The sequence below is a fragment of the Bos indicus genome, chromosome 18 (genome assembly GCF_029378745.1).
Source record: "Bos indicus isolate NIAB-ARS_2022 breed Sahiwal x Tharparkar chromosome 18, NIAB-ARS_B.indTharparkar_mat_pri_1.0, whole genome shotgun sequence".
Lineage (NCBI taxonomy): Eukaryota > Metazoa > Chordata > Mammalia > Artiodactyla > Bovidae > Bos > Bos indicus.
In genome coordinates this window covers 35,043,138-35,068,294 of record NC_091777.1, presented here as the reverse complement: position 1 = coordinate 35,068,294, position 25,157 = coordinate 35,043,138, and the positions used below count along the sequence as shown (strand labels likewise).

General features: G+C 35.8%; 1 protein-coding gene across 5 annotated transcripts in view; it reads left to right on the top strand.

Moving 5' to 3' along the window:
* The window catches only part of TERB1 (telomere repeat binding bouquet formation protein 1), a 34,369-nt gene extending 12,233 nt beyond the window's left edge, over positions 1-22,136 (top strand). For 2 of the 5 annotated variants that reach the window (XM_070770714.1, XM_019980220.2), the window contains 13 exons: positions 887-947; positions 1,042-1,157; positions 1,259-1,381; positions 5,849-6,001; positions 7,367-7,498; positions 8,876-9,001; positions 10,103-10,260; positions 11,061-11,410; positions 12,669-12,733; positions 13,029-13,124; positions 16,459-16,608; positions 16,911-16,976; positions 20,599-22,136. In XM_070770714.1, coding sequence (XP_070626815.1) covers positions 887-947; positions 1,042-1,157; positions 1,259-1,381; positions 5,849-6,001; positions 7,367-7,498; positions 8,876-9,001; positions 10,103-10,260; positions 11,061-11,410; positions 12,669-12,733; positions 13,029-13,124; positions 16,459-16,608; positions 16,911-16,976; positions 20,599-20,786 — 1,784 coding nt within the window. In that variant the 3' untranslated portion in view covers positions 20,787-22,136. Of the gene's footprint in view, positions 1-886; positions 948-1,041; positions 1,158-1,258; positions 1,382-5,848; positions 6,002-7,366; positions 7,499-8,875; positions 9,002-10,102; positions 10,261-11,060; positions 11,411-12,668; positions 12,734-13,028; positions 13,125-16,458; positions 16,609-16,910; positions 16,977-20,245; positions 20,284-20,598 lie in introns of all 5 variants that reach the window. The other 3 variants (XM_070770715.1, XM_070770717.1, XM_070770716.1) reach the window with 3 other exon arrangements.
* Positions 22,137-25,157: the final 3,021 nt, after the last annotated feature.

Here is a 25,157-nt window from a genome sequence, read left to right as displayed (position 1 = left end):
AAAAGGAATGGGATTAAAAGCAAAAGAGAAGCATTTAATGAATTGTTGTTGTTTCGACACTAAGTCATGTCCAACTCTTTTGTGACCCCCATGGACTATAGCCTACCAGGCTCCTCTGTCCAGGGGATTTCTCAGGCAAGGATACTGGAGTGGGTTGCCATTTCCTTCTCCAGGAGATCTTCCTGACCCAGGGATCGAACCCACGTCTCCTGCACTGGCAGGCAGATTCTTTACTGCTGAGCCACCAGGGAAGCCCCATTTAATGAATTTATTTGGTTGATTTTCCATTGAATTGGCCATTCAGTTATCATCAGATTTAAGGTCATTATATCAGTCAGCAATGACCTTAAATTTCATGTAGCTCTTGGCTAAAGTTTTACTTTGCTTTTGTTGTTTTAGTTTTATTTTGGAATAATCTTAGCTTCACAAAAAGTTGCAAAGATATTATATAGAGTGTTCCTGTATACCTCTTGCTCAGGCTAAAGGCTATTTTTTTGTTGCTTTATTTAGATCTTCAAATTGTTAGAAATTTTATATGCATTTAAATGCTTCTAGATTTTATTTTTTCAGTTTTTAATATTTTAAATTATTTTTTTCTATTTTGGAGCATATTTTGGTACTATAATACAGAACTATGCAAAATAAATGTTTTGTGATTTTTAGAGGAAATTTGAATACTGTCATTCTCTAAGCATAAGTAATACATTTTCCATAATAATCTTGATTATATATTTTTTACCTACTTTAACTCTGTATTGTACTTTATAATACTTTAAAATGGCTGAAAGTTATTTATTAAAAGTACTGCTTAAATGTTGTTTTCCATTTGTGCAAAATTATTTTCTAAACAGAAATCTTTCATGTAATACATAGCAATTTTTTTAAGGGACTGGACAGACACTTGTGAGAGAAACAGGTTGTATTTCAGTTCTATCACAGTTGTTCAAGTAAGTAAATATATGTTTCTTCTTATTAATTATTCATAGCTTAATACCTTAACACATATGTATTAATTACTTTCTTTACTCTTTAACCTAATAGGACTGTTCTTTCAAAATATGAGTTGAATTTGTCAGATGAAAGTGCTTTTCAGAGTTATCAGTTGTGGTCTTCAGTGTGTAGTACTCTGTGTGTCTGTGTCAACAATCCTCAAAATGGTAATTATCTCAAATATTTAAATACAAAAAAAGACTAAAAACAAATAAAAAGCTGATATTTTCCAAGTATACTAAAATATGATTGCCTTTATCCCTTTCAGATGAAAATCAAATGCTTTGCTGCTCACTTTTTACGCATGCTAATGACTGGCTGATAAATTGCATGAAAGCTGAGATAATTCGCCCTATTTGCTCATTTATTGGACTCACTCTTGCAAATAACAGTAAGTATTCATTATTCTCCAGGCTTTATTTGAAGAACTATATTTCAAAGCATAACCTATTGAATTAATTAATGAATTCCAAGTAAATTGGGTCGTTTTGGATGCATTTTACTATTGTATAAGTTAAAATCTTATACATAGAAAAACATAGCAAAACTATAAAAACCCACATAGAGTGTTCTCTGAAAAAATTAGAAATTAATAAAAATAAAACATCTAGAAAAGTTCCTAATATCTAGAAATTAAGCAACAAAATACTAAAAACCCACATCAAAACAAAAACACAAACCTATGAGTCAAAACAAATTACAAAGGAAATTAGAAATGTTTTTAATTTAATGATGATGAAAACACAATATTTTTGACGGAAAGGCTTGCATAGGAAAGAAAAAAGGTCCCATATCAATTATATTAGTTTCCACCTAAGAAACTAAATAATAAAACAAGTCAATGTAAGCATAACAAAGGGAATAATAAAGAGAACATTAGCAATCAATGAAATATAAAAAGAACAGAATAGAGAAATAAATTAAACCAAAAACTAGATCTTTGAAAAGATCAGTAAAATGGATCCTTTACCCAGACTAATCACAAAATAGAGAGAAGGCCCAAATTATGAGGAATATAGCTTTATGCCACTAAATTAGATAACTGAAGTGAACTGGACAAATTCTTTGAAAGACAAGCTACAAAAGCTCACTCAAGAAGAAATATATAACCTGAGTATTCAGTATCTAACACAGAAATTGAATTTGTAGTTTAAAACCTTAACACAGGAAATTCTAGGTCATAAAGGCTTCACTGGTAAATTCTACCAAACATTTAAGGAAAAAGAGTTCTACATAAATTATTTCAAGAAGTAGAAGTAGAAAAAATACTTCCCAACAAACTTTTAAGGCCAGCGTTATTTCCATACTAAAGCTTGAAAAAAGCATTACAAGAAAACTATAGGCCAATATCCTATATATATATAGATATAAACACCCGTAACAAAATATTGACAAATCAATCCAGCAAAATATAGAAAGGATAATGTATTCTGATTAGGTGACATTCATTTTAGGAATGCAAGGTTGGTTTAACGTTAGGAAATTCACAATATTCATAGACTAGAAAAGAAAATATGATCTTCAAAAATGTAGGAAAAGCTTTTCACGTAATTTAACATACATTCATGACAAAAGATTGTCATGTTCCTAGGTGAGCTAGGAACAGAAAGGAACTTTCTCATTCATGACATTCATGACAAAAGATTGTCTGTTCCTAGGTGAGCTAGGAACAGAAGGGAACTTTCTCGATGTGATAAAGGGCCTCTACAAAATATTATAGCTAATACACTTAAATGGTGAAGGACTTAATGCTTTTCCCCTAAGATTGGAAAGAAGACAAGGATGGCCACTGTCTTTATTTAATTGGACATCCAAGTCAGTGCAATAAGGCAAAAAAATGAAATAAAAGGCATAGAGATTGAAAAGAAAGAAGAAAATATAGTACTTATTCATAGGTGACCTGATTGTATAAGAATCTACAAAAAGCTACAAAACTAATAAGTGATTTTAGCAAAGTTGCAGGATACAAGGTCATATGGAAACAATTACGAACTTAAAGTGACTATCATTTATGATAATATAAAAAACTCAAAATACTTAGGGATATATTTAGTGAAATATGTGGAATATATATATGCTGAAAACTATAAAACATTGCTGAGATTAAAAAAAAATTAAAACTTAATGGGAGAGATATCATACTCATGGATTATAAGATTCAATTATGTCATAATGTCACTTCTCAAATTCATCTCTAGATTCATAGCATTCCCTATCAAAATCTCAGCAGGCTTTTCTATAGAAATTGACAAGTTGATTCTAAAATTTACATGGAAATGCAAAGGGGCTAGGATAGTAAAATTTATTTGAAGAAGGACAAAATTGTAGAATTAATGTTTCTTGATTTCAATATGTACTGTACAGTAATCAACAGTGTAGTACTGGTGTAAGTGTAGGTATAGATCAATGGAACAAAATAGAGAGCCTAAAAATAGACACACACACACACACACACACACACACACACACACACATATATGGTTGATTTTCTACAAAGATGCCATGGTAACTCTATGTTAGAAAATGTAGTATTTTAAATAAATGATGCTGGTAAAAGTATTTACCTATCTGTGAAATATGAATATCAACCCTTACCTTATACAGTATGAAGTGAAGTGAAGTGTTAGTTGCTCAATCGTGTTTGATTCTTTGCAACTCAATTGACTGTAGCTCGCCAGGCTCCTCTGTCCATAGAATTCTCCAGGCAAGGATGCTGGAGTGGGTTGCCATTCCCTTCTCCAGGGAATCTTCCCAATTTGGGGATTGAACCTTCCCGCATTGCAGGCAGATTCTTTACCATCTGAGCCACCAGGGAAGTTGGTATACAAAATTAACACAATCTACAAAAATTAACTTTAAATGATCTATATACCTCAATATAAGAAATAAACTATAAAACTTCTAGACAAAAACAGGAACAAATCTTTATAATTTGGGAGTAGATACACATTTCTTAGGACACAAAAACATGAGCCACCAAAGAAAAAATTATCATTTGGAGTTCACTGAAATCGAAATGTTTTATTTTTCAAAAGTTCCTGTTAAGGTGAAAAGGCAAGCCATCGACTGGGAGAAAATATTTGCAAAATGTACATCTGATAAAGAACTTGTGCCCAGGAAAACCCCAAGGAGATATCACTATACACTCACTAGCATGACTAAAAGTAAAAAGGCTAGTGACATTAAATATTGAGGTTGTGGAACAACTAGAACTTTCTCACACATTGCTGGTGGTATATCTATATTCAGATATTTAAAGCAAATAGTTGTCTTTCACATGCTCACACGCAAAGGAACATATCTCTATATAATTTCAAAAATTGAAACCTATTTCCATGATGCTTTGACATTTCCTCTTTCTTTAAATACCAATTTAAATGAATGATACATAGAGGAACATATTACTCTCAGTGGATTGGTATGAAATAGATTAGAGGCATCATCAACTCAATAGACATGAGTTGGAGCAAACTCTGGGAGATAGTGAAGGACAGGGAAGCATGGCATGCTGCAGTCTCTGGGGTCGCAAAGAGTTGGACACGACTTAGTGACTGAACTACAATTTTAAATACTCTGTACAAGTGTAGACTAGGATGTTCTGCTTATAAGTCTGATTTTTCATTACATAGAATATAATTGAAAATACTTTTTAGTAAAACCTATTTTGGAGTCCCTGTAATACTGAAAATGTCTGAATGAATGAAAGTTGGTCAATCATGTCCGACTCTTTGCCACCAGTCGTGTCTGACTCTTTGCAGGATTATAGTGTACCAGGCTTCTCTGTCCATGGAATTTTCCAGGCAAGAATACTGGAGTGGGTTGCCATTTCCTTTTCCAGGGGATCTTGCTGACTCAGGGATAGAACCGGGGTCTCCCACACTGCAGGCAGATTCTTTACTATCTAAGCCACAGGGAAATTGGAGAAACTGAAAATGTTTACATAGCCTTAAATAACATTTCCTAACAGTCTGTTCCCAGATATAGAAATTTTTGAACATGATTTTTTTTAGATTAAGAGCTTTGTGTTTTATTAAACAATTTTAATATAAAAAGTACTTTTTGTGTTTAAATCATCCTGGCTCAATTTGTGGTTCTAGGGTAGACCGGAAAGAAGGTTTATCACAGAATTATAATCATTAGCCCATATATCCATTGATTATATGTCCCCTGCTTGGATAGGGGCTATAGAGACTATTGAATGCATAGACCCATGGGGTACTTACCCATCAGAATCATTTTCAACAGGGGAACAAAAGACTGAAGGCTTTTAAAAAATGTATCTGTCATTGAATCTTTGCTTGGAATAGTTGTTATGACTCTCAGTAATATGTTATACTTTTATGCTCTAAGAAGTAAAAGAATTAGGCTTACTTAAATAAGATGGATGAAATATGTGGGGTTTTTTTGAAACAGTTAAATTACTTTGTTTTTTGTTGATTTAGCCAATCTGAGGAATGAGTTATTTTGGAATTCAGAAAATAGGCAGCTTGCTGGTTGTAATACCAAGCTAAATAAATGAATCTATAGCTCTTGTAGGACTTGAGTTTAATATCATTCTTGCAAAATTTACCAGTTCTTGATCAATGAAATGAGATGTCTAACATACAAGAAAGAAGTACTATACTATACATATGGTTGTACTATGTTGAAATGAGTTTCTTGTATAAGTAAATAGAATCAGTCTTGTGATTATGTACATGCATAGGTAAGGATTAGATTTTTCATTCTTTAATTTTGGGATTTTTAGTAAGTATTTTTAAAAGTCAAGTTAATGTTATATTTAGTACAAGTTAATTTAATGAAACCATATACTTGTCTTATTTGAAGTATTAATAGTTCTGCTACTTTTTTCCTTAAGCTTATGTTCAGAAATACTTTATATCTGTGGGTGGACTGGATGTATTGTCTCAAGTTCTTGTGCAACTGGAATCTGATTCACACAAGACTCCTTTCAGTGCTAAACTTGCAGTGGTGGTGACAAAGACAGTGGATGCATGCATCGCTGATAATCGTGAGTGAAAATGCTTAGTAATTTTTCCACAGTTGCATTTTGTTTGAATTTGGCATGGTGAGTGTTGAAATGGTATTGAACACAAACATGGATTGGACTTCTAGTTTCTCATAAGGGGGAGAGAAACTTAGAAATTATCTAGTCCGACTCCTTATTTTCTCATGGAGGTTATGACGTCCTTAAGGATTCAAATCTAGGTCTTCTGATTTCAGATTTGATGATAGAATCAAGAGAAGAGTCTGTCAGTCTTAAATCTTTGTTTCACTTACAAAGCAGCATTAAATGAAAAAGATTAGAAATCAAGGGACATTTTGGAGACATAGGGAATGGAAAGTCCGATTTATAGATTTTAAAAAATGAGATAAAGAATTAAGGTATGCCTCTATCCAGTAAGTATGAGAGGAACTTATCCTCCCACAACTAGTGAGTGGCTGAACCAGACTAGAACTTATGGCTATAGATTTTAAAAAATGATGTAAAGAATTAAGGTATGCCTCTATCTGCTAAGTATGAGTTGGACTCATCCTACCATAACAACTGAGTGGCTGAACTAGACTAGAACTCATAGCTGCTTCTCACATGTACAAATACTGAAGAATGATAGTCCACAAATTTTGTAATAAGCAGTTCTTGAAATTCATAAATAACTTAAAAAAATGGTAGATCATTTTTTAAAAATTCAGTTATGTGCTAGGCTCTATGTAAGCTCTAGAGATAAAAAAATCATTACGACATAGTCCTCTGAGGAATTCACAACCTTTTTGTTGCTATCAGGACTATTGGATTCTGAACTCTGTTTTTAAAAACTGCAAAAAAAAAAAACAACAACAACCCATGAGAAGTGTAACTTCTTGAATTTTTCACATCTCAGTATAGATTCAAGTATGCTTCACTGCATCATTAACATCAATAGAACCACGACCAGCTAGTAGTGTATTTCAATGACAGGCAGGAATTGATTACATAGGAAGGTCTATACTGTCAGTCTAGATAAGACAAGGTATGTAAGATGAGAGTAAGCAGCTTTTAGGGAAGGTAGTATTATTACTTCATATTCACAGCACTATACAGGACAACTTAGGAGAAGGCATCCTTCAAAAAATTTGCTTTAGTATAATGTCTTTAGTATGGGAAGAGGAATTAATGAGGGCTTTATAAGCCTCCATCTTATTATAATGCATTTGTTTATAGTCATACATATATATTACATGTTATATGAGATGTGAATTTTAGATACTATGTAGATATATAATATCATTCTCCCAGGATAAGATCTGAAAAATAGTATATGTAATATCTGGAAAATATGTATAGGTAGGGAGAAGCTGTAAGTTTGTACTTGTTCTTTTTTTTCCCCTTTTTAAGCTACTTTTGGTGTTGTATTATCCAAGTACCACATTGTTTCAAAACTTCTGGCATTGCTGCTTCTTGACAATCTGGATTCAGGAGAAAAATTTAGTGTCATACTTACTCTTGGTCATTGTACAGAGGATTGTGGTAAGTACTGGATTTATTTAGCATGTTAATTAAAACAGTAGAGTGGAAATACACTGTTATTTCCTCCCCAACTTAAAAGTACTGTTGCCTTTCTCCTAGTCCCCCAGCCAGTCATTCATTGCTCCTCATCCTTCTTCATCCATGGTATTCAGTCAGTCACTAAGACCTGTGGTTCTATGAATACATCTGTTTATCCTTCCTTATCATTTTCTACTCAATTCCAGTGCTACTTTCCCAACTTAAGCCCTTAGCCCCTCAACATCTTTCATCAGGGTTTTTGCAAGAGAGTCCTCCTTGTGTCCTCTTCCTTCTGTCTCCGTTTTTTCATTCTATTCCTCACATTGCTGCACAGATATGATCCTGTTCTCCCTTGTTGAAAATCTTCAAAAAGTTCTATCTTTCTTTCTCTATTTATCATTCTCTCCTATTTTTTCTCTTCCCCTTTCATTTTTTCCCTCTCTAGTTTCCTGCCATGTCACTTGCCTCCTTTCCAACCTTCTTCACTTTTCTCTCTCTCCTCCTCCCATGTTTCCATTTCCCTTTCTTTGTGCTTTCTTGCTTCTTCTGCTCTCTCCCCTCATTTTCCATTCTCTCCATTCATTTATTTCTCTATACTTTCTCTTCACCTGTATATAATTTAGGGTTTACTATGCCTTTAAACGGAGAAAGCAATGGCACCCCATTCCAGTACTCTTGGCTGAAAAATCCCATGGATGGAAGAGCCTGGTGGGCTGCAGTCCATGGGGTCGTGAAGAGTTGGACACGACTGAGCGACTTCACTTTCACTTTTCACTTTCATGCATTGGAGAAGGAAATGGCAACCCACTCCAGTGTTCTTGCCGGGAGAATCCCAGGGACTGGGGAGCCTGGTGGGCTGCCGTCTATGGGGTCACACAGAGTCAGACATGACTGAAGCGACTTAGCAGCATACCTTTAAAATTATTAATTTTTATTTTTTAATTGCGGTATAATTGGCAACTAAACCTTTTTTTAAACCAAGTGAGGACAGTTCATTTACTCTTATGAGATATGACACTACTCTGTGGCTGTATTTCACAGATTATCACTTATGAGACGTAGGTATCTTATGTAAGTAGATTATTTTCTAAATTGAAAATACTTTTGAAACTTTGTTTTTCTGTATTTTTAAATTTGAACTATGTTGATAATTATCACAAGAAAGAATTATGACCTCATGCATATAGTTTAAGATAAAATAACTCTCAGAATTCCATGATGGTCCAGTGGTTAGGACTTGGCACTTTCACTATCAGTTTGATCTCTGCTTGGGGAACCAAGATCTCGTAAGCCCCATGGCACACCCAAAAGAAAGATGAAATAACTATTTTCTACTTTAATTTTTGATGTGTTTTCCAGAGGAAAATCAGTATGACTTTTTTAAAAACAATGGCCTTCCACTCATGATACAAGCCTTAACTGAATCTCAGAGTGAGGAACTAAACAAAGCTGCCACTTTTGTGCTTCACAACTGCAAAAAAATTAGTAAGTTTACTATTACTTAAAAAAATGCCTACCAAAGTTTTTGAAAGAGAATTTACATCTGCTTTTTAGCTCCCAGCCTCCTCTTACATTTGAAAAGTAGATTATATAATTTTGACATGACAGCTAGAGTATTACAGCATATAAAAAAACTTCTGTGGAAGGGAGCAACAGTATAGATAATTCACTTATTTAATGCACTGTGGACAGATTTAGTTGTAGGACTTAAATCTGAGGGCTACAGGTGACTTAGGATTAAATCATAATATAAAGTACTTTCATTTATTTATTTAAAAAATATTTGAGTGCCTCTTATTTGCCAGGCACTGTGCTAGGCTTTAGGGAGACAGTGATAAGGTACAGCAGTCTATGTGCTCATAGAACAGTTTAACTGGAGAAATAGGAAGTAGATGAATATATTATTATAAATTAATGCAAAGGTTAAGATTGGATGGAGCACAGATCTTAACCTGTAATAAAAGACAGTGACCTAGACTTGGAGCAGAACAGGCTTTGGGAGGAAGTGATTTTTCACCTGAGATCTGAATGTAGAGTTAATTAGGTGAAAAGAAGGGAGTTTGTCTTGGTCCAGTGTCTCAAGCATAAGCAACAGTGAGGCACAAAGGTCCTGTGAGAGGAGACAACCTGGAGCATCCAAGAATTGATGGCTGGAGCATAGCGGAAATAGCCCTGAAAAGGAGTTTGGTCTTTTGAAAGGAAAATTGCAGCCACAATACGTAAAAAAATTTAAAATTATAGGAAGGAACCTATAATCCACAGTTGTGGAAACTGTGTTAAAAAAATACTTTAAAACCAGTATGCATAAACTTGAGCATGTTTATATGCCTGGTATAACATGTTTTCATGCTATTTTTTCCCTATAATTCTGAAAAGTAAAGTCTATTTTATGACTCTTCGGGTCCTCAACTTCTGCCAAGCACTTTCTTTCCACTTAGTTTCGTTACCAATTAGGCAGTTAAGATGGTTTGGATGTGCAAAATTTAGAGAAGGGGTTGTGGGGTATGAGTTTGTCCTTATTTCAAGTGTTCAAATAGCATTTCTAGTAATGGATAAACTCACTATTTTTTTTTCCATATTTCAAAGCTGAGAAGTTATCTCTAAGCCTAGAAGAATATTCTTTTGATAAAAATGAAGAGCATTTAAAGGACATAAATATGAAAGAGAAGAATCTTGAAGATTATTGGAAGAAAGCAAAGGAAATTTTACACAGAATAGAAGAACTTGAAACAGAAGGAAATGAGGTTGGCTTTTTTGTTTCAAATAATACAGAACTTTTTTCAAAAATTTTTTAATAATAGAAGTTGGAGGGTAAAATATTTTTCTTACAAATTTAATTTTTATTTTTATGGTTTTAAATTTAAAATTCAATAGTAATACTTGAGGAATCATCCTTGAACACAGAAAAAAAATATTTTTAAAAAGTGAAAATGAAGGACTTCCCTGGTGGTCCAGTGGTTAAGAGTCCGCCTTCCAATACAGTGCATGCAGGTTCAATTCCTGGTCAGGGAATTAAGATCCCACATTCCACGTGGGCATTAAGCCTGGCCTTCACGACTAGAGAGCCTTCTTGCTGCAGACGGCAGAGCCCAGGCACTCCAGAACCTTGGTCTCTACAACTACAGAGAAGCCTAGGTGCCACAACTGTAGAGCAGCTTAAAATAAATATTTTAAAAAGTGGAAATAATGACTGAAAAAATAAGAGACATGGAGGATAGAGTCATGAGATCTATCATTTATATAGTAAGGGTTTGAGAAAGAGAAAGAATGGAGAAGTAATAGTTGACCCTTGAACAACAGGTGTTTGAACTGCTTGAATCTATTCATACATGACTTATTTTGACTTTATTTTTGTGTAAACTGTGAGATATATGTTCCCATCTGACTATCCAATGTCCCCTTTCTCCCTAATGTAAACTTCATCTTTTATAATGTATATTCTATTGACAATCATAAACTTTTTATATATTATTTAAAGGGAGTGTAATTTGGATTATAAAACAAATGATTATTTTGAAATTATTTACTTATTTTTACATTATAGGAAAATATAAAAGGAGAGAATTATAAGAATAATGTTTCATCTGTGAACATAAATATTCAAGATACACTGAAACACCTCCATGCAGATAGCAGCGGTGGTGTTCCCAAAGCAGAGGATAAAGATAAAAGCCAGGCTAGAAAGCTACATGGTTCTAAGTCCCATAAAGTCATGTCTAAAGCATGTACAAATGATGATCAAGTGAAGATGGTATTACGGAGTGCAAATCCAGTTAATGCTTGTTATAGGGAGAGTGGGCAAAATAAGACTTTATGTACAGCCAATTCAAGCTGCAAACAAAACCTATGTGAAGAAACAACTTCTGAAAAAAAGAACTTTGTTTCTCAGTCAAGGTATAATTTAATAATTGTTTCTAACTTTTATTTACTTATTCAGCATTTGTGTGTGTGTGTGCCTGTAGTACAATGTGCTATACTCTTTAAGCACTGGGATACAGAAATGATAAAACATGGTTTTGGGGAGGAACCTAATGTAGGAAGTTTTGGGAAAGGGGTTTGGATGGGACAGTCTTGGCCAATTCATCTAGGGTCTGGCATGTCATGCGCAAGATTTTCTGTTTTAACTTACAAGGTATAAGGAGCCATTGACAATTTTAAATCAAATGGCATAGTCAGATTTGAATTTTAGAAGGGATACTCAGAAAACTTAAACTGAATGTCTATAGCTGAAATAACGATGCACATATTGATACTCAATCAGCAATTTGGCAAAAGCCAGTTTGTAAGTTTAATTTGATAAATGGGGTTAAGGTGTGAATAAGATCTGGTTTAGGCTCACCTTTTCATTTGTTCCCTGTACCTCCTCTCCTGTACATGTTCTTTCTCCCTCACGGGTAGCCTATGGGGCTGGACCTGGAATCATAGGCTTTCTTCCAAGAACCTATCTTGCGTTCTGCTCTTCTGATAGTTACTGGACTATGAGGGAGACTGAAGAGGATGCTGCTATGTTTTGGGAGGTTGTAGGGTAAACCAAGTGTTAGAAAGATGGATTATATCATCACATTCCCTTTTTCCTTTTCCAAACCATTCTTCATGTAATTTTAACTTGATTTCTTAGGGATGTAGAATTGGGAATTAGTGAAATATGCTCTTGCGCCAGCCTTCTTGCCCTCTGGCCCACTGAATTTGTTATTTCCTCTTTTTTGCTTTTCTTCTTTCCTATTTTCCTTTTTTTTCCCCCATGTTTCTGCTGACATCGGTATTATTGCCCTTTGGAGTCTTGTTTAACTCCACTTTTTTTTTTTTAATTGAAGTAGAGTTGATGTTACAGTTACAATGTTTCAGCTGTACAACAGTGATTCACTTACTATTCTTTTTCAGATTCTTTTCCATTATACATTACTCCAAGATATTGAATCTAGTTTCCCATTCTATACTGTAGGTCCTTATTATCTATTTATATATAATAATTAACTCCACTTTTAGAAACAAGGTTGTATGTAACTGCTGCATTCCATACTTGGGCAGAATTTGGTGAGTTTTGGTAGATCCTGGTGCCAGCTCCTTCTGTCTGCCAAACTCTGCTTATATAGAAACATTTGTTCACACACCAGTGTTTACTTATAGTAATCTTGTGTCTGTTTTCTTTTAGAGACCATATTTTTAAACACCCAACTCCTGTTGCCCAAAACACAAAGCAACACTTACCAGTAACAGGTATGACTAAAAATGTTTCTTCTTTGATTGTTGAACATATTCAAGTGATATAGCTAAAAATGTACATTGGTATATCTTCTCTCTGACATATAAGCCATGCCTCTACCTCTCTTTCAAACTAAGTGCTTCAGTCACCTTTTGTTAATATCCAGAACCTTTCTGTTTATCCACTAGGATGACGGATGTGTAGTCCTGGGCTACAGTTTATAAAAATTTTCAGAATTAATAAATCTTGTAAATGTCACATACTTTTTACTAATCAAAAATACCTTGCATTTTGCATTTTTTTTTCCAGATCCATTTACATTATGTTCAGATATAATAAATAAAGAAGTCATCAGTTTTCTAGAAACAGACAGTTGTTCCAAAATGTTGAGGTATAGATGCTCAGGTAAGTATTTTTTTAATTGTAATTGTTTCATAATTAAAGTTTATATGACATAAGTTAACTAGAATTTGTAATAGTTCTACCAGTGTGATTTAAACTTCATTCCCTTTGGAGAAATAACAATCATGGGTGTCATAAAAAATGCAAATTAATACCTTTTATCTACAGTAGCCTGTGTTCCCAATATTTGTTCATATGCGTCAACACAGCTAATAGTTTTTAAAAATTACCTTATAATTCTCTTTTTATCACCATCTATAAGTTTAGCTTTACTGAGTAAGGTAAACATTTTTTGTATTTTCAGAGAGTCAATAAATAGGTATATATTCTGGATTATGTTCTGAAAATCATAGACATTAACTGTCTATTATATTTATAGTAAATTTATAAGTTTTTCTAGTGTTCCATGTCCCATTATTTCTTTTTTCTTCGGGGTCCTCAGTGCCTACTCCATCCTTTCTTCTTCATATCCAAGCATTTGCTCTTTGTTTACTATTATTGTCACACTCTGCCCTTTGGAGAAAATTGAGGCTATTCCACATTAGGCTCAAAATACTACTGTTCTTCTGTTTTCCACCAGTCGTGTCCAACTCTTTGCAGGATTATAGCCTGCCAGGCTCCTCAGTCCATGGAATTTCCTACACAAGAATACTGGAGTGGGGTGCCATTTCCTCCTCTAGGGGATCTTCCTGACCAGGGATCGAGCCTGTGTCTCTGTCTCCTGCATTGGCAGGCAGATTCTTTACTACTGAGCCATCTGTTATTCCTTGATCTTTCTCCTCCTGCCAGATTTCTGCAGGTATTTCCCCCACTAAATAATCTACAGCACTTACTCAACTCTGCTGCAACATATACTTTTTGGTATCATCTCTCATTTTACTAATGATTTCAAATCTGTATCTCCACACTTCACTTGTACCTTGGGTTATAGCCACATTCTGCCATTTCCACCTGTATCCAGGACATACTCACTTTAATATCTTGTTATTTCAAGTTTAATATATTCAAAACACAACAACTTTCTCCCTCTTAAACTGCCCTCCCTCCAGCGTCTTCATTTTTGTTAATATTGCCACTATTCTTCTGGCCCCCCAAATTTCAAACATTGAGTCATCTATAACTATCTTTTCTCCTTACACCCCCTATTTCTAGTCTATCAGATTTGGTTCTTTCTTTCTTTCCCACACAGGCCTCTTTTCCTTAATGCCTCAATTACTCCAGCAACTCTGCAGCAGTCTTTCAGTCTCAAGTCTCACCAACCCCCAAGTCATGCATAGTGCTATTAACTTCTCTTCCTCGTGTGCTTTTTATCATGTTACCAGGGTAAAGAACCCTCAGTGCTCCTCTGTAACTCACCAAATCAAACTCTCTGCCTGGCTTTCAAAATTGTGTGGAATTTTGTTCTTGTTCCACTTGTAAAATTTTACTGTACATCTGTTCTACCCAAAATGTGCCATGCTTATTCCAGACTCTGCCATTCGATCTATCACAATTGAGCATTGTCCTAAACATCTCTTTTACCCTGCTGCTGCTGCGTTGCTTCAGTCATGTCCAACTCTGTGTGACCCTATAGACGGCAGCCCACCAGGCTCCTCCGTCCATGGGATTTTCCAGGCAAGAGTACTGGAGTGGGGTGCCATTGCCTTCTCCAATGCATGAAAGTGAAAAGTCAAAGTGAAGTCGCTCAGTCGTGTCCGGCTCTTAGCGACTCCATGGACTGCAGCCTACCAGGCTCCTCCGTCCATGGGATTTTCCAGGCAAGAGTACTGGAGTGGGGTGCCATTGCCTTCTCCGTCTTTTACCCTAATAGCTCATTATTCATCAATTTTACCTCAGAAATCTCTGCCTTCTCCCAGCAAATGTTGTATTTCAGAATCCCCACATTTATTTTCTGGACTATTTGAGTTATCCCTCAACTGATTCTCTTACTTTTCAGCTGAACTTTCTGTTAGACAAATTACATCATATCCCTGCTTGATAAATATCCCTCAGTTCTCCCATTGACTTGAAGATAGCTAAAAATCCTTAGGATGGTTCTCAAGACTCTTATTGATTGGCCCCTGGCAACCCTTACCAGCCTCAACTTTTCTCCCACACTTCTCATACCTATACTCTAGCCACACATGACACCTATGATTGTCTGAACACACTACACTTTCTCACTCTTCTGTGCTTTTGAAAATGTTCTTTGTATTTAAAATGTCTTCATCCCTGCCAACTTTTTGTCTGGCTAACTTTTCCTTTAGGTGACAGGCAAATAGAGTACCTTATAATGTATGGATGTGGCTAACATTACCTGAAGCTACTGATCAATGTTAAAATTTAAAAAAAGATAGTCAGACTTTATGTGTCTGTTAATATGATGCAGTTAGAAGTCCACAGTACTACCTGAGAGGAATTCTACTAAAAACAAGTTAATCTGAATCTGATCAGTCATCTAGATCTACTTAACAGTTTCTTGGGCACACAGGAACATTTTAAAGGATACAACTAGGATGTAATCAGCAAAACCCTAACTTTGGGAACCTGCACATTACAAATGACCTGGTGTCTCCAACAGGCAAATGACAAAGAGGAAGAGAGGAGAATTGATAGATTAAAAGAAACTCAAGAGACGTATCAGCTGAATGTAATGGTCAACCTTGTTTGAATCATGATTCAAATAAACCGACCATAAAAAGAAAGTTTTAAAATGATGGGGAAATTGAGCATTGACTGGATATTAGATTACATTAAGCATAATTTTCTTAGGTGTGATAGTGGTTTTGCTGTTTAAAAAAATAAGACAAAATAAGTACTTTTTAAAGAGTTCTTATCTGTTGAGAATGCATATGAAATAATACTCAAATGCAACTTCCAGGCTTCATAATCCAGTGTGTACAGGAAGGCAGAGCTGAGTAGGTAGAGAAAGATAAAATATGATTGGTCATGAGTTAAGAATAGTTGAAGCTAGATGATGGAAACATGGTGGTTCATTATTCTTTTCCATTCATTCTCATGTATTTGAAGTGTTCCATAATATTAAAAAAAAAAAAAAAAAAGATGACTGAGCCTAAGGGTCACTTCTTTTGGATATCTTCCCTGACAGTGACTCCTGCTCAGAATTAGACCAAGCTAGACTCTCCTTTCCTATATCACCATAAGTGTTTACACCTCTGTGGCAACACTTGTATTTGTTGTCTTTACTTTTTCATATGATGTGGCTTTGAGTTTCTTGATGTATTTATAATTAACTTCCTGATTTCACTTGTTACTATCATAAAGATATTTGCTTTCATAAATTTGTTATTAAATATTTTATAACATCTATGCATCATTTTAATTTGTTTTCTTTTAGGTTGCATAGCAGTAGGAAAATCCCTGAATAGTCGAAATTTTAGCAAGCTCTTGCACTGTTGCCCATACCAATGTGATCGTCACAAAGTCATTGTGGAAGCTGAAGACAGATATAAAAGTGAACTAAGGAAATCACTTATCTGTAACAAAAGTAATTAATTCAGCAGTTTAAAAACTGTAATTATGACTGTACCTTCTGAACTATGATCTAGAACGTTAAGTATATTAAAAGCTAAAGGGTACAAAAAGTGTTGAAAAGAAAATCTGTCTCTGAGCAACCATAATTTAAAATGTTCCCAGGGAGTAGATTTAGTCTCTGGTGGTTTAAAAATTCTTCCTAATCCACCTAAGGAGTCCCATTAGAAGGGGGAAAAAGGAAATATCATACTAATGGAATTGTGATACTACTCAGATTAATACTTTAAGTAGGCTAAATGTTTTCGTATTTTTCAGAAATTCTGCTGACCCCACGTAGAAGACGTCAACTCAGTAGTGAATCTACTACCCCTGGAAGAATAAGTGAATATACTTAATTTTTAAATAAATATAAATTTCATATATTCCTGAAATAGAACAGCTCAATGACTGTTCTCAGTCACATCATTAATGGCTTCTAAATAATAACCCTTGGCTCTGATAAGAGTCATATTTCCTGAGAAAAGAGGTTTCGCTCCTCCCTTCCTCATGCCACTCGCTCATCTCTTGCTTTCTAGCTGGGGAAGGAGCAGGAAAAACTTAACATTTATTAAGAACCCATTATGTATTAGGTGTTTTATAGACATTATTTCCTTTATTTCATAAAATAAAATTGTAAGATAAGGTATTACTTTATTTCCACTTTACTTTCTTTTCTTTTAGGTTGCATAGCAATAGGAAAATCCCTGAATAGCCAAAATTTGCCAGTGAGCAAATGGCAGGACTTAGATTCAAATGCAAGTTTGTCTTTCTTCAGAACCCCCAGTTCATTCCTCTGTATCACATTTCTATTTTAGCACTTCAGATAATCAAAATTGAAAAGACAAATAGTATAAAGCTTAGATCCCTGCTTAAAAATTAATATACTTCTCAAACTATGAGTTAATTTATAGTTTTTTTTTAAACTACAGGGTTAACAGTTCAGGTTTATCACCATTTCAAATTTATCATGAGACTTAAAGAACATTACCATTTTCTTCTGTTCATATGGAATTAGTACCTGCAGAATAAGAGTAAGCAATTGAGTACATTACTTGTCAAAGTAACCTAGAAATTAATAGCCATTAGTAACTATAGAGTCATTCTGTTATTTATTGTGAAGAGGTCTGGACTTGATCCATCCAGGAAACATTTTGCCACTCACTTTTGTTTGGCCATTTTCACTGCCAAAACCTTGAAAGAAATTTCAAATTTACTTTTTATAACTGGGTCTTTTTCAAGATTAAAATTTCTGCATATAAATTAAAATTAAGTGCAATACCAGTATAGGGTAGCCCACTTTTTGAAGTAATATTTTCTGTAGAAACTGTTAGAAAATACATATTTTTCCATAGAAATGTTGCAGTTGGAAATCTTGTCTTTGACAAGGAATTGGCATCAAATTAACAATAGAATTTCTTCAGCAGCATGTCTTAAAAGCAAATATAAAACAACTGAAAATATTTGATAATCATTTTTCATAGTAAAGTCATTTGCAGAACCTCATGAAATATACATAATTATTCCTATATATTGATTATACAAAGGGATCCTAAATACTGTTAGAATCATTTTCAACTCATAAACACCTACATCTTTTTTGTAGGTTAGAACTGCTTAGTTAAAATCAAATAATAAGTTGGCCTGCTTTTTTTCAAATTTAGGCATCTGGAGGATTAGATTGGTCTTATATCTCTTATGGGGCTTCCCAGGTGGCACTAGTGGTAAAGAACCTGCCTGCGAAGGCAGGAGACGTGGGTCAGGAAGATCCCCTGGAGGAGGGCATGGCAACCCACTCCAGTAATCTTGCTTGGAGAATCCCATGGACAAAGGAACCTGGAAGACTATAGTCCATGGGATCACAAAAAGTGGGACATGTCTGAAGCGACTTAGTATGCATGCATATCTCTTTTACAAGTAGGCCAGGAATATTTGATGTACTGTTTTCCCCCTCTTAATAAATATCCCTTTCATACTAGAGACATTCATTACCTTTCATTTGGTTATAGGTTACACTCAAATTTGAGACTGTTCTTTTGAGAAGGGACCATTGCAGCATCTAAGTATTTAAAAGAGTCTTGGGGACAAGGCTTTTTTAGGATGGATTGAAAAATAAGTCTAAAACTGAGGCTTCTTGCCTACTTTACCCTGCTATTTTCTTCCCCCTGTTTTCTTCTAATGCCCAATCAGTATAAAAAAGAGCACTAAAGAAGCCACAGAAGGGAGCCTTGTGATGTAGAGAGCTGTTTCCCCTTGTAGGCTGCCCACTACTCTGCTGCAGAAACCTTTGAGGAGTTGAGCACAGATGTTAATTTAAGTTAGAAGTCATTGAAATGGCAACTGCAGTAGAAAAGTGGGGATGGGCTCTACATGAACACCCCAAGACCCAATATCCTGAATGATATAATAACCCATCTGGTTCTGATTATAATGAGTTTTGAGATCATTTAGCAAGTCAAATTGAAATCATCTATTTCTTGGAGAACTACAGTTTTCCAGTAGACCCAAAAGTAAGAAGTAATTTCATTGATGAGTTTTTAAAAAATTTATATATATATATATATTAATTTTATATTTAAAATATATTAAATATATATGATTTTATTTTTGGTTGCTCTTTGTCTTCGTTGCTGCGTGCAGGCACTCTCTAGTTGTGCGGAGAGCAGGGGCTACTCTCCATCGCAATGCATGGGCTTCTCATTGAGGTGGCTTCTCTTGTGGAACACAGAGTCTAGGCACACAGGCGTCAGTGGTTGCAGCACACAAGCTCAGCAGTTGTGGCACACTGGCTTAGTTACTCTGAGGCATGTGGAATCTACCCAGACCACAGATCGAACCCGTGTCCCCTGCACTGGCAGGTGGATTCCTATCCACTGTACCACCAGGGAAGTCCCAGTGATAAGTTTTAAAACACTTTTTACCAGTAGTAACTTTTTTTTTCTTTCAACAAATATTTATTGATCACCTCCCATGTGTCTGACACAATTTTAGGCACAGGGGACATAATGGTGAGTGAAACAGACAAAAATCCCAGTCTTCATGAATCTGACATTCTAAGCAATACCATTTGATAATAATTAGACATTGTTTCATTGATTTCTTGGCCTTCTGCTGCTAAGATTTTTCTCTTCTGATTTAAGAGATCTGAACTGTGGCTTCTATCTTAGGAGAGATGGACTAACAGTCCTGACCTGCAAAGGCAAGATTTTCTAAGGTTGTCCCAGCAGTTATTCCAGGTCCTACTAGAGTGAATAGCAGCCTTATTTGGAAATACAAAAACTCCTCCTCATCAGCATTAACAATGAATTAAAAGCCTTAAAGGAAGAGTATTTCCTGGTAATCATGACTAGAAAATATTTGTTTACGGATACCAACTGTGTATTCTTTCTGTTGTAGAAATTACCCCTAAAAACCAGATAAAACTTCCTCCTTGTGCAGCCTGGTTGGTTTGCTTTTTTTTTTTTTTTTTTTTTTAGTTTTAATCAAGCTGAGCCCTCATATAGGTAAAGAACATGTTCTTTAAGTCAAATTTCAAAAGAGACCCTTAATCCTTTAAAAATATTAATCAAGCATGATAATTAAAGTAACAAGTGTTGATATTCTTTTCTATGAAGTTATGGAGCCCTTTGGGAAGACTGTAGCTGTAAGACAGGTAAGTGGTTCACTGTCTTCACAGAAATGTTGAAAGAGTTAACAACCAAATGTTTATAAAATTTTGTGTTTCTTGATTATCGTAAGATTAAGTTACAATTATTGCAGGATCACAGTGATAGCATCTAGGTTGATAGTAGGTGCTCAGAGTTTGTTTGTTTGTTTTCATTTGAAGTGGATTTCCATATGATGAGTAGCCCAGGCATGAAGTTTTCTCACTGTGTAATCCATATCCTTAGAATAAGTTTTTATTTGATTCTCAAGATCTCTTTTTTTAGCAAGTACTAATATATTCTACAATTCTCATTAATTACAGAGAAAAGAAGAATTCGTAAAAACTTTACCAAAGAAGAAATAAATTACCTTTTCAATGGAGTTAAGAAAATGGGAAATCACTGGAATTTAATTTTGTGGTCTTTCCCCTTTCAACAAGGACGGAAGGCTGTGGACCTTGCTCACAAATACCACAGGCTGACCAAATGCCCCAAGCATGTGGCTCCTTGATTGGAAGAAGACTTGTCAGTTTTTAGTTTGACACCTTGAAAAACAGTGTGTTAAAAATACAAAATTTAAAATATTTTTAGACACTCTCATGAGACAGGAAATGTGGCAATGGGGATACTGTTTTAATTATTTTTTGTGATGCTGTAGCTCATCAGACTATTAAAATAACTTACAGGACTTCCCTGGTGGTCCAGTGTCTAAGACTCCTTGCTCTCAATGCAGGGATCCTGGGTTCAGTTCCTGGTCAGGGAATTAGATCCCATAAGTTGCAACTAAAGATCCCCTGCAACTAAGACCCAGTGCAGCCAAATAAATAAATTTTTTTAAAATTATAAAACAAGTACATTTTCTTTTAAAAATTTTATTTTATTGTATTTTTGGCTGCAATAGTTGTGATGTGTGGGGTTCTCTCTAGTTCTGGTGTGAGAGCTCTCTAGTTGTAGCAGGCAGCCTTAGTTGCCCCATAGCATGTGGGATCTTAGTTCCCTGACCAGAGATCGAACCCATGTTCCATGCATTGGAAGGCAGATTCTTAACCACTGGACCATCAGAGAAGTCCCTAAAACAAATACATTTTCAATGTGTAGATTAGTAGGACAAAATTCCATATGAGGTAAAACATATGTTTAGGATTATGTTTTTTTCCCTTAAGCTCAACCTAGGTCAGAGAAAAAAAATTATTGGCCTTTAAACATTATTTGAAATTATATACTATATGAGACACTGGATTTAGTATTTTTCAGTCAGTTCAGTTCAGTCGTTCAGTCGTGTCCGACTCTTCGTGACTCCATGAATCGCAGCACACCAGGCCTCCCTGTCCATCACCAACTCCTGGAGTTCACTCAGACTCACGTCCATCAAGTCAGTGATGCCATCCAGCCATCTCATCCTCTGTTGTCCCCTTCTCCTGCCCCCAATCCCTCCCAGCATCAGAGTCTTTTCCAATGAGTCAACTCTTCACATGAGGTGGCCAAAGTACTGGAGTTTCAGCTTCAGCATCATTCCCTCCAAAGAAATCCCAGGGCTGATCTCCTTCAGAATGGACTGGTTGGATCTCCTTGCAGTCCAAGGGACTCTCAAGAGTCTTCTCCAACACCACAGTTCAAAAGCATCAATTCTTCGGCACTCAGCCTTCTTCACAGTCCAACTCTCACATCCATACATGACTCAGGAAAAACCATAGCCTTGACTAGACGAACGTTTGTTGGCAAAGTAATGTCTCTGCTTTTGAATATGCTATCTAGGTTGGTCATAACTTTCCTTCCAAGGAGTAAGCGTCTTTTAATTTCATGGCTGCAGTCACCAACTGCAGTGATTTTGGAGCCCCGCAAAATAAAGTCTGACACTGTTTCCACTGTTTCCCCATCTATTTCCCATGAAGTGATGGGACCAGATGCCATGATCTTCGTTTTCTGAATTTTTACCCAGTGAAAGTCCCTCCCTGGAACTTAGTTTCCCAAGTTGTTCAAATCATGTTCCCACACACTAATGTTTCTCCTTCTAAAGGCAATTGTGCAATTGCCCAAATACTCCAAATTCTATTGTCAGGTTCACTTTTTGGTGCATGTTTATTTGCTTCTGCATTTTCAAAGTTTGAAACAATTTTTGATTGTTTGCTTTTAAGTTAGTTTTCTTCTAGTTGGAAACCAAACTGTTAAATCTCAAAGTTCTATTTTTCTTACTTTTTTAATATTCCATTACACCAATACATTCCTCATTATACTTAAAATACTGTTACTGTGGCAAAGTGATCAAGTATCAAGGCCTGAAAGCTCAGTTGCACTTCTGTACATATTGGCTCACTGCTTGGTGTCATTCTTACAAATACTGAAGGGTATTTTCCTATAAGCATGTGTTCTTTGACCCTTTCAGATCATGAGTATGTCTACTTAGACAAAGCAGAATTTTTATTAATTTCTGTTCCACAATGAAAATTCCAGAGGGTCAATAAGCAGAAAAGTCTGTTTAAAATCCATAATTTCCTTTAGGCCTAAGAATAATTTACAATTAGGAAAATTCTTTGCATCATTTAAAGTGTGAGTGAATTTAGTCCATTATCTGTCCGTATTTCCTAAGCTCTATGGAGATGATTTAAATGGTCTGCTGGGCTATTTTGATGTGTAATTCTCAAGATGTGTGAATGTTGTTTTAGGTCAATGGGGAAAACATTTTGTTGCCTCAACCTTGCTGGCAATAGTTTTTTTTTTAATTGGAAATTATCTATGTACCAGAAGATCAAATAGTACTTAAAGAAGCATCCCCAAGAGTATGACACACTGTAACTTGGACAATATTTTGTATCAGTCACTGACACTTTATTTAAAATAACTTCCATTGCCTTCTGAAACCTTTAAATTTTATCCTAACCTTTGGGTAACTTGGTTAACATGAACTGCTTTTTTTCCCTCAAATGGAATATGATAGTAAATACACATCAAAAGGAAAGCCAAAGAATGATCACATAATTAGAGGACTGTTTGGTTTTAGGAACCCAAACCCGACCAGTTCCACAGGGAACAAAAAGTCAGACTCTTGGAGTTGGAGATTACCTCAGTTATAGCTCCTTGCCAGAGGCATGAACTAACTGCTATACAACAATCTGGACATTGGTGGCTGTCTTTTGTTTTGCCTATATGCTCAGAAACCTGGAATTCACTGTTTCACAGGGTGATAATTGATGGTCAGTTCTTGCTTATGCCAAAATGAAATATGCCTTTGTGGAGTACCTCCTGCAGAACCACAAAGTTGAATCTCTTTTCCACATACCAGCCCTTTAGAGAGTTAATGATAAATGTTCATCAATTTCCCCTCTACATCCTTTATCTTCCATGCTGCTGAATCTTAGCTACTTCCTGCTTCAGCCGAATAGTGTCATGTCCCCTTATGAACTTAGTCACTGACCACTGGGCACCTTTTTGTTTATAGACTGTCCCCCCCAAAATGTGGACTGACTGGCAGAGTATAGGGACCAGTTTTTTTGCTAGCCCAAAGGATTTACAAGAGCAAGTGAATGTGGACTCAATTCAGTGAGTCTTGTGTGCTCAGTCACGTTCAACTCTTTGCAGCCCCATAGACTATAGCCCGCCAGGCTCCTCTGTCCATAGGATTTTCCCGGCAAGGATACTGGAGTGGGTTGCCATTTCTATCTCCAGATCTTTCTGACCCAGGGATCTTCCCGACCCAGGGATTGAACCTGTGTCTCTTGCCTCTCCTGCATTGACAGGTGGATTCTTTACTACTAGTGCCATCTGGGAAGCCCCAAAGGATTAATGGACCTTACCTAAGATGCTTCTTGGCATTCTACATGACCAACTCTCCAATTATAATTGATATAGTTAAGACATTTTTAAATTAATTCTTACCTTGTTCTTATTTTAACTCCACTACAAGACTTCAGTGTTTGTATGTGTTAATCAGTTGTGTCCAACTCTTTGTAATCCCATGGATTATAGCCTGCCAGGTTCCTCTGTCCATGGAATTCTCCAGGCAAGAATATTGGAATAGGTAGCTATTTCCTTCTCCAGGGAATCTTCGCAATCCAGGGATCAAACCTGGGTCTTCTGCATTGCAGGCAGATTATTTACCATCTGAGCCACCAGGGAAGCCCCCCTGTTGAGTTTTAGATTTATTCTGTACTCAGTTTGTCATCCAGTGTGTTAGGCCTCCCTTCCTGCTTCAGGTCATCCACAACTTCTATGAGTGTGTGGCTGCATTCTCATCCAAGTTGCGCATGGTATACCCTGAATTGCCTGGGCCAAGGCAGGAGATTGGAGCAGGCTCCTAGAAGTCTCCTCTGGGCCGGGCAGGGGGGCTTGCTCATCAGCCCCCTCTGGGCCTGGTCTTTAACAAGCCTGGATACCATCATCCAGCCTACATTTCACTTTCTTGTCTACGATATGCATTGGCAAATGTCCTGTTGAAATCTGAATTTGCTGTGTCTGCAGCATCCTCCTACTTGGTATTCCTGCAAAAAAAAAAAAAAAAAAAAACTAAATCTGGTGCTATCTTTTCCTTTTCCAACTGGTCACATTAGAGAATTTCACCTAGGGCTGATGAATTTCACTGGCCTGTAGTTTTCAACTCCGTCTTGTCCAGTGAAAATTCTGATACTACTTGCCTTATGATTTACAACACTTTCTCTGCTTTTCCTAGACTTCCAGAGGTACAATTCTCAGTAAGTTTTCACTCTTGTTTGAACCTTACATTAAGGCTGGCAGAGGATATGCCGATTTGTTGGATCCTTTAATTTTTGGCAGAGCCAGGATCAAAGTCCTACTCATCTGAAACCCACATACTCCTTGCTTTTCTGCTATATCCTACTTCCTTGTGATATTTAGAAATGCCTTGTAAAATGCCTCTGCTTCCACAGAG